General features: G+C 49.5%; 1 protein-coding gene across 1 annotated transcript in view; it reads right to left on the minus strand.

Moving 5' to 3' along the window:
• The window catches only part of LOC122389715 (guanine nucleotide-binding protein G(o) subunit alpha), a 49,983-nt gene extending 36,769 nt beyond the window's left edge, over positions 1–13,214 (minus strand). The window contains exon 1 of the mRNA XM_043382013.1: positions 12,813–13,214. Coding sequence (XP_043237948.1) covers positions 12,813–12,930 — 118 coding nt within the window. The 5' untranslated portion in view covers positions 12,931–13,214. The remainder of the gene's footprint in view (positions 1–12,812) is intronic.
• Positions 13,215–14,148: the final 934 nt, after the last annotated feature.

The raw sequence follows: 14,148 nt of genomic DNA on the forward strand, positions 1-14,148 counted from the left end.
CATGTTCCATGATAGGTAGGAGGTAAGACTGGCAAAAAAGGCCGAAATCAGGGTGTCAAAAGCTCATAAGGCCCATGGCAAACGCAAGATGTTGAGAATTGGCCATTTGGGTCATGACATGACCTGAAAAACAAGGTCATATCTCCAAAACCAAAAATCACAGAAACTAGAAATTTTCAGTGGACATTAAGAAAGGATAGAGGAGCAGCTATACCAAAAATCAGCCTTCTAGCTCTAAAAATGTTGAGTGCAGAGCAGAAAGACTACCTGGGGGGGGTGGCAACCACCCCCCCCATGTGCGGGCGAGGGTTAAAGTTTACTCAACACCGGTGTGGCTGAGGCACTCTTCGCTACATCTCGTGACTGCCACCATTGTTACATTTTTTCGGTAAGCTATAAGTTAATAAGGAAATAATTGGTGAGTGGGTTGAAAACAGCCCTCACCCTCCACCCCCCACCCCCCTCCTTCTTCTGGAAACATAAGTAACCGAAAGATAGTCTGGCGATGGTTTATCCACCTCCTTGCCGCCGCGCCGCGCTGCGAGGCCTCGATTCGTTCGATATGTGGCTTCCTGAGCGGTCCTCCCCGAAGGCAAGGTGAAAGCTCATGGCCTGTATCAGAAATTTATACGTTGCTGAATATGTTTTATAGTTCTTCCAAGGCCTTGGACACCGTTTTCTTATATCGGATAAGCATTGCACTATCTTGTCAATCAATACATTTAAAGAAAACTTGATCATAATCTTATACTGCGGCAATTGTAGTTCTGCTTACGGTTGCCTCTTTATGATACGGGCCACCACCACCTCCACTGCGCTGGAGCTCAGGCGTTCTACCCCTCCCCGCTACGGACCGGCCCTCGGGCTAGGTGTGTTAGTACTGAGCGCAAACCTGTAGTAGTCACGTGACTTTCATTCACGTAGCGGGAACGGAAGCTAGTGGCGATACCAAGGACGGGCTCTGGGGAGGCAACCGGCGCGGAAAAATAGCACGATTGTAGTTTTGGAAGAATATCTGTTGCGGTAAGAGGAATTATAAAAAACATACGTCCTAGGAGGAAACATGTGTTATTCCTCCATACTTTGCGCTACATTTCCTTTCTCTAATGGCCAGCACTAAGCAAATAATAGCGCAATTCTAAATTGGTAATATATGTGTACAGTAGCAACTGCGGGTCCCTGTACCCAACCGACGCAACTGGTGTGTGGCCGCGGTGTGCACGCCCCGTGAATTATTTATTTCGGCGAGGTGAGTTGTAAGGAAGTCGCAGACGATTGCAAGTGATATGTGTAATGTGATGTCAAGTGAAGCAGGGTACGGTTAAATATGGATGTTTCTATTCCTCGCTGGTTGAGCGAATCAGACGCTAGGTGAAACGCATTAAACGTTGAGGAAGTAGGTTCAAATGGTACCAATTTTACGCACTTCGTTGTGAGCATGATGATTGTCTTTGTGTCATATTCAAAAGTTCGACCACACAATGATAGCAGTAGAACCACTAGAGCACAGCAAACACGTAGTGTCAATGCCTGCAGTGCGTGAGCAGGAATACAAGAAAATGTAGCCGCTTAGGAAGCCAACCGCCACCCTTACAAGGCGCGTCTTTTGATAAAGGCTTCCAAGCGATGCATAAAAGCCTCACCACTAGTGTGGTTTAGTGCACCCTTCCAAGAGTCTTGCTGAAATGTACACAAAGTTAAGTACCCCATAGTGCCGCTGCTACCTGCAATAAGCTGCAGTACGTCAACTAACGTAGTTTTTGGCGGGAAAATTTCAAAGCGTCTATGGACTAACAGACGCGGCTTTAATACTATGCATCATATAAATAATAGAATAGGGTTGCATATTATTTCCCAGCAGATCGGCTCTTAACTTCTTTTTGTCATGCGCACTATGTCAGCGCCGATTTACTTGAATATTTAATAAACGTTTATGTTCCTGGAACCGTTATTTTCATCTCAGCGTGTGGATTCCCTTGTGCCTATCTGGGATGGATAACCTGCCCGGGCCGAGCTGTGCAGCCAGCGACCGAGCCTTCCCGGCCGGTCGGTAGATCTGAGGACAGAGCCCCAGGGCCGCTCTGCTGACTGGGCCGAAACAAATGGCCCGGGCGCAGCGGCACGTGCCAATTGGTCCGAGTGCTCCGCGCAGCTCGGCGCCGCGGGGAGGGGAGGTCGACACCGGAAAGTGCTCACTGCTCACCGTCGGCCGTCGGAAACGTACGACCACGGCGGTGAGGCAGAAAACAATACAGAGTCGATGAAAGAGCATCCGGTTAGCTGGATCAGATTCAATGCAACAGAAATAAGCAGGCATTTATCCGAGAGAGTGAGTTGAGATACGGAGGTATTGCTACGGGTTGCGACAAATCATGTTGAAATATCAAAGAAATGCAGCAATTTTCGTATAATTAGTATCGGCAAAGCCCAATACAATCTTGATAGTTCCCTGTCCCTCAGCAGCAGTTCTATTCAACTTCGGTCCCAAAGCACTGGCCTTGTTCGTTGAGTCACCATATCCACAGCTGGCCACATAAACAACGCCAGATAGTCTGAAGGACATGTGTGAGAAAATGGGGACCACCTGGGCGAACCAGCACATAGCAACCCGTTGAGCGATCCTCAGGAATTATACCAGGCTCCGCATCATTCGTTCTCCAAGCAAGCACGATTAAGTGAAAATGCTATTCCGTGAGGAAGTGAGGCTGTTATGTATCCGCATTTCTCTCCAGCTGCTGTGGGCAGCTTAAAGAAATACTTTGATGTGGCTTCAGGAGTCGTCGAAACCAGAGTTTAGCTCATGTATCACTTTATTCTGACAGCTCAATGCGGATGTGTCAGTGTACGAGTGGAATTTCTGAAGTCATGAAGAACGACTCTGACTTTCCGCATCGGATTCCCTGAAGATCGAATTAATTTAAATAAATTGCACGAGGCACATGCCGTTGCGAAAGGCTAGTGACCGTGAACCCCGCTGAAAGCTCATATAAATCATACATTAGTTAGTGGCAGCGGCATGTATTGCACAGTGACGGTTGTTAGCTGCGGACAGACATCGCATTGGCGACGCAGAGACTGAAACGGCGAAATACCATTTTATCAATGCAACACATGCCATGCAAAGTCCCTATGGTAAATTCTATTCAGACTTTCCGAGAAAAGTCACAATAACCGTACCGTCAGCCCAGGCAGGACTACCTTGATACGGAGGTTTTCGACGTACTAAAGTCCGACGCCTTCAAACATTTCGATAGAATGTTCGGCCAATAACTTATTGGTAAGATCTCAGCTTGTGTGATGTATCTGACAACCAAGCTCCATTTGGTTAATTCGGTTGCGCTAAATTGACTTTTTGACTGGACCTTGACCTTTGGATCAATCACCGACAGCAAATAGACATCGACCAGCATTAAAAAAACTGATGATTGCTACACCTATTTACCTATTTTATATACACCTATTTTAGGAAGGGTGCCACCTTTTGGACACAACGCAGTTTTTACAAGATTAGCCTCACATGAACCTAAAAACCGGCTTCACTTACCTATGCTCGAGACGGTCAGCATTGAATCCGCACGTGAAGTTATCATTTGCGAGTTTTGCTGCCAGCATTCGGGCAGGCAAAAATCTTCAGCACTATTTCCTCGTCGTGTTAAGGGTATTTTATAAAACATGAAATCAGCAAAGGTATGTATAAAAGTTATACTTTTGAAGCATGTTTTATCATTTTGAAAGGGTATATTTTTTCTTTATGGTATACACTTAAGTTTTAAAATTTTAATTGGGAAGTTTTTCTAGTAAGTTGCATGAAGGGTGAAGGGTTCCATAGATCTCTTAAGCATTGTAAAGGAAAAACCTTTACTCGACTTATTTGATGTTCTTTTGACGTATCTCCGCGTAACATGTGTAATCTATATAATTTATTTATTTATTATTCCTTTTTATTTGTTCATCTTTTTGTCTCAGTTGCGCCATCAATGCAAATGGCAGAATGATATGTTGCCATGACAACAGGATATGCCAGCCGTCCTAGCTGCCACATCAAACGACCTTGAGTTGTAGTGGTGATATAAACAACGATCTTTTTTTGGCCAATGTATTAAATGCAATGTTTCGGTTTTTTGTATATTGTGGACGCGCTAACCACGTCCAAAAATTCAAATAAGTAAAATAGATTCATAGAACAAAAATTTCGGAAGGTGGCACCCTTCCTTTAATTATCTACAGAACCCGAGACCGCTGAACCCGACATCAACACAGTACCGTCCCTCTTCTCGTCAATTTGTCGGCTATATCCGACAAATGGTCGCGATCAATGAGCAGGGTGACGTCACACGCGGAGTGGTGTGACGTCAGCGATCAACACACTAATCATCGCACTGTCATCACAGCGAGAAACGGATCGCGGCCGAACACGCAGCGTTAATATTTCAGCTGTTTGCCAGCAGTTGCTGAAAGCAGCCGGTGGTCCCGTTTACTGGCTGGCTCGATAGAGGGCCCCAGGCTGTTTCAATATCCGGTTATGAGACAGGGAACTAAAATGACAAAATGTGTCTATCCTTGATTATCTTTAGGATAGTTAACAAATGCTAGGTAGCTGGCATGCCAGGGAAACGAAATGGCGTTTGAAGTTTCCTCCTGTGCGGTTTTATTTCACTGCATGTTTGCAAAGAACAAAGCACTGCTGGTTTGAAATTCCTGCAATCGTAAGACAAACAAGATTCATTCCAACTAGCATAAATGAAATATAAAACCTTTTACGAACTAAGTCGGCATATGTAGACACCAAGCTTTCAAACATTCAAAGTATTGAAACTTAAAAGTAGGTAATTAAACCGTGCAGTCTACATAAAGCACACCAGCGTTCGCAAACATCCGCTTTGGATTTCAATGTTCAATTGCTGTAACTTTCCATCAGTTCCCCACCCAATAGAAGTCAATCGAGCAACGCCTGCCACCGAAACCTGCCAGTCGATTGAACTATCAAGCTGCGCAGCGCTTCCCCACTCCTCTCGTCCGGAGGGAGAGGGGGCGGCAGGTACTGTGTACGGTGCCCGGTGCTGTGTGAGGGTCGCGGGCCGGGGCCGGGGCCGGAGTCGGGGAGGGGTGGCAGGGAACGTTTGTTGACGAGTGCGGTGAAACAGCCGGGTCGGGCCGCTCAATACCTCTGTCGGCGTGGCGGCAGGAATCTGGGACACGGTGCCGCCACCGCCGCCGCTACCATCAGCCGCCCCCGCCCCCGCCCCGGGGCGGCGGCGGCGGCGGCAGAGATTAGCGCCCGCTCGTACCTGGTACAGCCGCGAGCGCACTCATAAAGGTCCCCTGCCTGCCCCAACAGCCGCTGCAGCGGCCAGGTCAGGCTCGAGTGTTCCGCGCGGAAAATATTACACCGTTATTGCAAAGGGTCACTGAGAACGGATCCTTTGAAGTCAATGTATATCACTGAAATTGGCTGTAAGGAAGACTCTTTGTTATCAAGGGTAGCGCGCCTAAATTTCTACAGTAGCATCCACCAACAGGCGACAAAAATAGTCAGTGTTCAAGGAGGCAATTTACAGAGATAATTGTATCAAAGTATGCACTCCGCAGCTATTATCACCCAAACTCACATTTAAAGTTACTTTTCACGATAGGTAGAGACCATGCCACTGAGCAAAAATGGCGATGATCATGACGCAGGCTAATGATGCATAGCTAAGGTAGAGCTGAATAAAGACCCACGACGTCCAACTTTACCAACACTGAAATCCCGTCAGATCCTGATAAATTAGCTAACTCTAAAGTTCGTGCTGCTCCAGCTTCTCTATCTTATCAGCACCACGCTCCACTTTTCTCCGTGCTTAGCCTACTTCATCGGACGAATCTAGAGCACAGGAGCTTCCCCTGACCATCGAGCAGCGGCCGAACGGCCCGCCGAAGGTCAAATTAAGATCAAAGCCGGATGAGGGACCGCTTTTTCTGGAGAGCTCTTGAGAGATCAATCACTGTCGATCGACAGGGCGATGGCGGCCTCTGAAAGCGCCCGTCCAGCGCCGGTGAATCATTAAAGAAGCAGCATCGCTAGTGGTGTGAGCGCACCAGCCCACCCAGGCGCTAAAAACGAACGTTACATCACCATAAACAAGCAATTTTCATCGTCTCGGTGATTAAAAAGTCATCATGACGTAAGACGTCATTTCCTCTTTCGTCCTCAATCAGTGTCAACAGAGCATTCTTGAACAGGATCAGAAAACAATCAGTCCGAAAGCGTCACGGGTTAACAACGAGGGTTCGGACGTGATTGTTACCAGCCAGATTATACCTAATGACTACAAAAGCAGCGTAATGAAAACTATGGTTCTTGTTTGCTATTTTGGCAGACTGGGTGAACGAGAGAGAGAGAGAGAGAGAGAGAGAGAGAGAGAGAGAGAGAGAGAGAGAGAGAGAGAGAGAGAGAGAGAGAGAGAGAGAGAGAGAGAGAGAGACCTGGATATCCAGCTATCGGAGCGAGCGTACTAGCAGTTCAGCGGCAGCTGACCATAGAAAGAAAGCGCCATCCTCACTGCATGACGTCATTGTCGTAGATAGTGGCTGCCGACTCTACAGATATCGAAAGGCCTCTAAGCTTGTTGTAAGGTCGACAACAAAAAGCTTGAATGTTCACCAGTGATATTGTAGCATCGAGGAACAGCATTTGGTACGATATCTACGGCAAACCTGCTGATCTGCATGAAACTCATCTACGCCCGATGAAATAAGATGTAGGTAGACGAGAGTGAAACAGCATCAGCGGATTGTCGGCTGCGGCGCGTTCGGTGTGAGCTGTTATTATACCTGCTGTTTTATTGTGTAGTGCTGGCTATTCTCAGACATATGCAGTAGCGACTAGCACGTTCAATCTGATTAGTTGTTCAATGATACTCGTGTATATGAAGACACCAGCTTGTTGGTTCTCTGCATTGCAGTGGACCGGCTACTAGCAAAAAATAGAACTCAAATTGTGCAATAAACCAAACGCATCGCGATATGTTCTGAACACCGAACGGAAGTCCCAGCCCAGTTCCTTTCCTTGCACTGCGGTACAGCATCGTTCAGGCGCCGACTACCAGCGCCACCTATGAACAGGAGTCTTAACTACCACGTCCCGCCGCGATAGGCCGAGCGGAGTAGCGCAGCATACATTCAGGGATTGACCACCACTGCACTGGCAGCTCCGATTCTCCGAGGACACAAAGGCACATGCTTGTGACAGCAACATCCAGTCGAATCAGGTTACGACCTCCATCACGGGTGCATGGACTGCCACGCTTGAAATCAACAACTAGCAACCACAGACGTCACCAAAATTCAACCTTCCGTTCCCCTCGCAGACGCTGACGAGTAAGAAATCAGTCCCGTCTGACCCCACCACTGTCTGCAAATCCACGTGACCTGACCCGTCCAGACTCGTAACCAGACAGGTGACACCCTGCCCTACGTTCCGCCTAGTCAGGTCAAGTCAGCAACGCTGTCCGTTCTCCAGTTGGACGAATAGAGCTCAGTGAAGAGACCCCACCACCGCCACCACCACCGCAGTCCTTATCGCGGTTCCGGTGTACCGATGACGTCGTTTCCGGTCCTCAGCCGCCCCCGCGATGGTTCTCATAAAGCCGACGGAGCTATCGGTGGCGGCTGTGTCTGAGCCTCTCCAGATCTACGGCAGACATTTGGTAGAAAGTCCGGTGGTGTTGCATCATCCTCCATTTTACGGTGATATGTGTCAGTATGTTTTACGACACGGCTGCTCGCAGCGGCGGATATTGCAGTTGTTTGTTAGATCGACGACACTGGACGAGAAAAAAAGATCGGCAGCGTACTTGAATTGCAGACAGCCATTGAACGACGGTGTTACCAAAACATTGCAACATTTGTCATAGCAAAAATGTTATATGTCACTATGACATTGTCCAATTTAGATCATTAAATACAGCACAGTAAATTTGCATTACATTGAAAATGACCTCTGATGACTGATTAGTGACAACCATGACGGATATGATATTCCAAGCCCATGCAATGACGTCATTCAGAGCACGAAACACGACAGCCGAGTCCTGCATGTAAATGGGTACAGGAATGGGTCCGTACTCTGCTTGTTGCGCTCACGACGGCCGGCTGCTGTTGCTACGGGCAACATCCGGGTAAGTGTGCCCAGCAACTGAGGTCACTGAAGAGACCACACCGCGGCCGGCAGCGCACTAATTCGCCCTGGGGCGGCACGCCGCTTCCAGTCTAATCATCAAAACGATAATGGCGCTGCTGGAGGGTTGACGCTGCGGTGAGCAGTTCTTGACTTTGTGGAAGGGGATACACACATGATTGTTTGTTTCAAGATATAACTGTTTCAAGAATAGAGTAACGTCGCAAGATGAATCATAACTAGGTTTAACCAGCATCGGTAGCCTCAAAGAACATTCAATTGCATTAGCAACAGAGTAATGTATCCTGCAGAATGAAGAATGTCAAAATCTGGCGGAAAAGTGACCGAAATCGAAATGAGTATTATGTGACAAATTAAATCTTCAGGAGAGTGATTCTAATGATGTCCCTCATCATAATGATAATGTCCCTCATCTTGACATCCCGCGTGAGCAAATTATTACGCCAGCCCTACACGAGGCAGCCAATGGCACGTCTGTCATATCGCCTAGACGTCAGCACGCTCGATGACGCCTGACGGATGACGGGCGAGCGCTGACGCCCCGACAGACAGGACCATTAGCCGGCGTCGCGCCGCCGACGGGCTGGGGACGGGTGATGTCGCTAGCTGGGGACGGTCACCGCCACCGCCGCCGCCGCGACGCTGTCAGGGCCAATAAAGGAACAGGGAGAAAAGAATGTCTGAATATTGCGATGAGAAAATGGAAGAATGTAGTCGAAAAGGCCAGATGAATTCAGATGTCATCAGATTCGAATAGGAAAATCGAGCAGCCCAATTGGGCTGCTCGATTTTCCTATTCGAATCTGATGATGACCCGTGGTCGAAATATTATTCTCTTTGTCTATTTCGCTTAAAACTTAACTAATATATGATGAGCATCAGGCTACATTTAAAAATATTTCTTATATACATACTAAAAAGGTTATCATGAGCTAAAACTGCAGCCAGTTATGCAATGTCAGAAAGGGTTAACCAAGGTCAGGAAGAATGCTTTGGGTACTGTGTACCGAGATAAACATAACTGACAAATCAATTCATACATGCTACTTTTTCAAACATAGCCTAACGCATTAAAACGTCGTCTGATTTACCCTGCCGCAGCATAGGCTGCTATTTTTATCGTTTAATTTTAATGTCAAGGAAAGCCACGAATAAGATGACTTGACGAAAAATGAAGTGAAATGCAGAACCAGCCAAAACATACAGCAATGAGCAAAGTGAGCAAGCAGAGATAATAATGTTGTTAATGCTGTTGATAAAATGGTTATGAGCTTTATTGACACCGCAATAAAAATGTCATACGAACATTGTTAGTGAATTTAGTACCAATGCAGTTATTCCCAGAAACTGTAGCGTAACCACGAAAATGTCTACCCCTCGGTAAAACATTGTCTGCAAAATTTATTCTCCACGGTTTTAATCAATGGATGTTGACGGGGTCTGCTCTCCTACACTAACTATATAGTAACAGTCATTGTACCGGGGAGCTGGACCAAAACTGCGCGTATAAATATCTGTGTATCGAAACTGCACCGTTCTCCGAGCGGGGATTCTCAGTAGTTTTGAGAAGTTGAATTTGAAGTTTGGATCCCACGAAGCCGGACACAGCCGTCCAACTCACCGACCACAATGCCTTCTCTCCCCCCCCCATCCTCCCCAACCCCACCCCCGCAGCCAACCGCAAACTATCATCCGTCATGTATCGAACGAGCGAGCCGGGCTCGGGATTTTACCAGCTGACAGTTTTGCGCTACACTGAGCTATGAGCGGATCAATCCATCTTCATCCACATTGCCTTAACAGCAAGCTGGTACTTCCCTCACCAACAAGACACAGCCTTTTCCAGGAGGTCGCCTATTCCTGCCGGTAACCGAAGCCGTAGTAGATATGCCACCATGAGAATCAATAATTACAACTTTGAGAAACATTTCGTATCACGACAGTGACCAAGCCCAGTGTCATATCACACATCACAACATTGCCTCTTAAAAGTAAATATAACAATCAACGTTTAATATGCAGTATTCGGAGAACCATTCACCCTGTGCATAAAGTATCTACATTCTACATGTCGTTACCAGTATTGACCTTCAATTCTATTCATTTTCTTTTTTGAGAAATGCGTCCAATCTAGTACCAATGCTCCTCGTAGTATTTCAGTCCAGCTCCGGGAGGTTTTCAGGCCTTTGCGACTGGAGTTCACTGGCGCCACTCCAGCCAGTGCGTTCCGGCCGCCGAGCTCCCACTTCCCGTCGGCACTTCCGACGGCCGCATCGGCCGTGGCGCGGCTGGCAATGGAAAGAATAACACGAGCTCGTACCGCAAATATGTCGGGTGGGGACGTAGCAAGCCCGACAGAGGGCCCACATGCCCCGCACATAGCGCGGGGAATAATTTTCAGTGGGTTGTCCTTGTGGAGCAGTTTGAAGGTCACAGCGTATTTACCAACCGGCTGTGAGCTTGTGAGCCTGAATTCTGATTTAAGCAAACAGGGCCACTGTTTGTCCTCAAAGGTTTTCACATAAGCTATGAGTCAACTACATAAGTCAATGGTGATGTTCCAATGATGAGTGATTCCTTATTCATGATGCCTTCAAGTCTTCCAACTAAAGACGCATCCCGGCTGAAGCAGACAGAGCAGTAGCTCCCTCCTCGATAATCACTCCCCGGCACCACACCTCTACTCCTGCACTCCCCCCGTGAGGCTCAGCACGGTGACGGGGCAGATCAGGCCAGACACGCAGGTGTAGCGCGTCAATGGCCCCCGGCCCAGCACGTCCAATCCGATACGACAGCCGTATATTTACCACGCCGCGGCCGTAGGGACGCTGACACCGCCGGAAACTGCACTTCCTGCGAGACGGAGGATACAGGATACAGGACCGGACCGGACCGGACCGGACCTCTCAGCGGCCATCTTGGAACAGGAACGGTATCAGTGCGTTAGTGTGTTTTATTCAATGTTTTCTTCGTCTTTACAGTCGAAGGAGGTGACCCGATGTCAAGTTTAACTATAAAGCAGAGGATAGACATATTTATTCACATGGCTGGAGTTAAACCGCCGCATATCGGCTAAAATATTTGACATTTCATGGACGTTTTCTTCTGGAGCCGACCGTCACGCGCGCCGTGCGCCGCCACCGCCGCCTCTGCTGCGTCGTTTTGGGGTTCGTTTACCGGTGGAGCAGCCCGAAACGGCCAAACGCCGACAAGCACGTACAAATGGGGGCCTGTTCAGGCCGACTGTTTGGCGCGCGGCTATTTCTCACGTATCAACACACAACGGACGCAGAGCAGAGCGCGCTGGGTCGACCTGCGTTGACACAACCTTGACGAGACCTGACACCACGGGTTGGGAGTATGATTGAATATGCTCACGGACAATGTGTCAGAAATGACGCAGACAAAATGTGGCCCATCAGTTATCATGCTGGGCTTCCTTGCCCAAAGACCAGCGTTATATTGCTCACAGGCGGGTTGTTAACTTGCTGGGCTTTGATGACTAACGAGCCGTGAAACAATATACGATACAGGTTCCATGTCAGAAATACTACCTCGGTCAAAGGATTGGGATTTCACCTGGCATACGCGCTAGCTAGCGGCGTGGGGCTTCACATTACTAGCCTTCCCGTTTATAGTTCCATTATTTACCGCCACCAGCGATCATTCCAGCGTCAGGGCCATTCCCTGGGTTTCCCTAAATCCTAGCATAAACGTCGCCCTGGGTTCCCCAAGGCACAATCACGGGGCCAGGGTTCTTTCCTATCCACATGCTCGTGGAAGCTGACGAAGCCGTGCGCACCGGACGTCCCGACTCGACTCCGGTCTCGTACGAGGTCAGTGGTATCTCACCGATATCCGCTGTCGTCAGCCGCATTCAGGGCCCTGCTTCAGCGGCACGAAGCTCTGAGCCAGGCCTTACGGCGGCCCAGGCGACCACGGGGAGGTTCTGATGAGCAAACGGCGGTAGAAATATCCACGGTACACTTCGAGAAATGCCTGTGAATTCGCTGCTGGGATGTCTTACACAAATAACATTGGATACTCTGACACTAATGGACAGTCGGACAGTTGACATTTGATATATCTGTGAACAAAGTCGAAGCCCAGACGTCGGTCCAACCATTACAGAGCGTCGTGAACGATGGAAGAGAACAAAGCTGACGTCACTGAAAGCTGGCATCCTCGCAGCACTTAGGAAAAAGGGCACAGAGAGCATAGTTGGACAAGCCCAGAGCTGGGTAATTCTGACGCATCCCAGGTAGTGATCGAAGCCCTTTGTTCGCGGCTGTTCAAGACCGTCTGACTCTATAGACCCGCCCTGGCGGCGCCCTCTCACGGAGCGGCGTCGGCGTCGTTCGTGCGTCGCCGGTCGGCGGCGAGCGGCCATCACCGTCCGGTGGCCGCCCACCACACCCCGGGTCGGGCCGGCGACGGGCCTGGCTCGGGGCCAGCCCGGCGCCGGGCCGCTCCGAGTGCTGTTTATCCGCCCACGGCCGGCCGACGCACCATGAGCGGCGATATCGATCTCGCCGCCGCCGACGCGCCAGACGGCGTCGACAACGACGGCTGGGACTACAGGGGTGAGGGAGAGAATGGACAGGTCACGGGTCAGGTCAGGTCGTGAACTTACCGAGCAGCAGCAGCTTGATATCCTTGGCCGCCTGTAGGCCGTCCTCCTTCAGGTTTTTCTCGATCAGCTTGCTGCGGGCCATGGCGGCCCGCTCGTCGGCGGAGAGCGCACAGCCCATGGCGCAGGTCAGTCTCACGCAGCTCGCCAGCTCACGGCAGGGGTCACGCGCGCACGGCACCGAAGCTCACCTCGCTCGCCCGCCCCATAGACCGCGCCGCGATGCCGCGCGCCGCGCCCCGACCCTCCGTGGCGTGAGCAGACCGGGCCGACTGAGCCGGGCCGCCGACGGACCGCCGCGCCCGACGTTACTATGACAACCAGCGGCCGGCCGGCGCGCCGTGACGTCAGGCCCAGCGCCGGGATCGATGCTGGAGCGGCGCGGGCGCCTGCGCGGCCCAGGTGGCGCCACCGGCGAGCAGGCGGGTGGACCCAGGGGTGGACCGGGGAGTTTAGTTTTCAGACGGCAGGTGGCAGCACTGCACGGACATCCACGAACCGACGGGATAATCAGGGCACCGGGCTAATGATGCGTGCGCGGCAGGGCCCGGATATTAGTTGGAACTACTTTGCCTCTGTCAAAGACATCGATCGATTTCGGCTTATTCTCACCAGTGAATTTAAGCATCACGATTGCCGGTCAAATAAAAATGTAGGTAAAACGGACGCCTAATGGAGGACAAAAAACAAAACAAAAATAAAATCTTTCAAGATACGTATCACTTCCCGGAAAATCAGCAAGGCATAATTTTTGAATGATTGTACCTAACAACAAAATATGTTGCGAGCAACCATATGTTCAGTGCCCACGAGTAAATGAGGTTGACAAATAGGCGGATGCTCACTACACACGATAAAATAATATATGTTAATATTAACATTTTTCGAGCAGTCCAAAGCATTTCAGCGATAGCCATGCCTCGCATCTGAAATTTGGGCCACGTGGAACGTTAAGTAAAACTTTATTTGAGCAAGATCTGAGTGCACACCGCCACACCGGCAGCCCTTTCGTATGTAAATCAGCCAATTATCAAGCCTCTGAATGAATCAAGAAGTTCAGCCTTCAGGGCTCTCAGCTAATCCAGAGGAGACGGCGTTTCTGACGAACACATTTTTAGAAGGTGACAGTCGACGAACGAATGTTGAGTAATGCCATTAAATTCGCCGTGTGAGTGATTTTTCACACCTCACCCCTCCTTCCCCTTACCGCGCCATGTTGTCAGGAGGGGCTGCGAATAACCACCAGCATATCACATTTCCCAGAACATTTCCAGCATATTTTCGGCCCTCCTGACCTATCAACTGCCTGCCCTGACCATCCCACCGCCTCTCTCTTGTG

Source organism: Amphibalanus amphitrite, unplaced genomic scaffold, assembly GCF_019059575.1.
Source record: "Amphibalanus amphitrite isolate SeventyFive unplaced genomic scaffold, NRLGWU_Aamphi_draft 000369F_arrow, whole genome shotgun sequence".
Classification (NCBI taxonomy): Eukaryota; Metazoa; Arthropoda; class Thecostraca; order Balanomorpha; family Balanidae; genus Amphibalanus; species Amphibalanus amphitrite.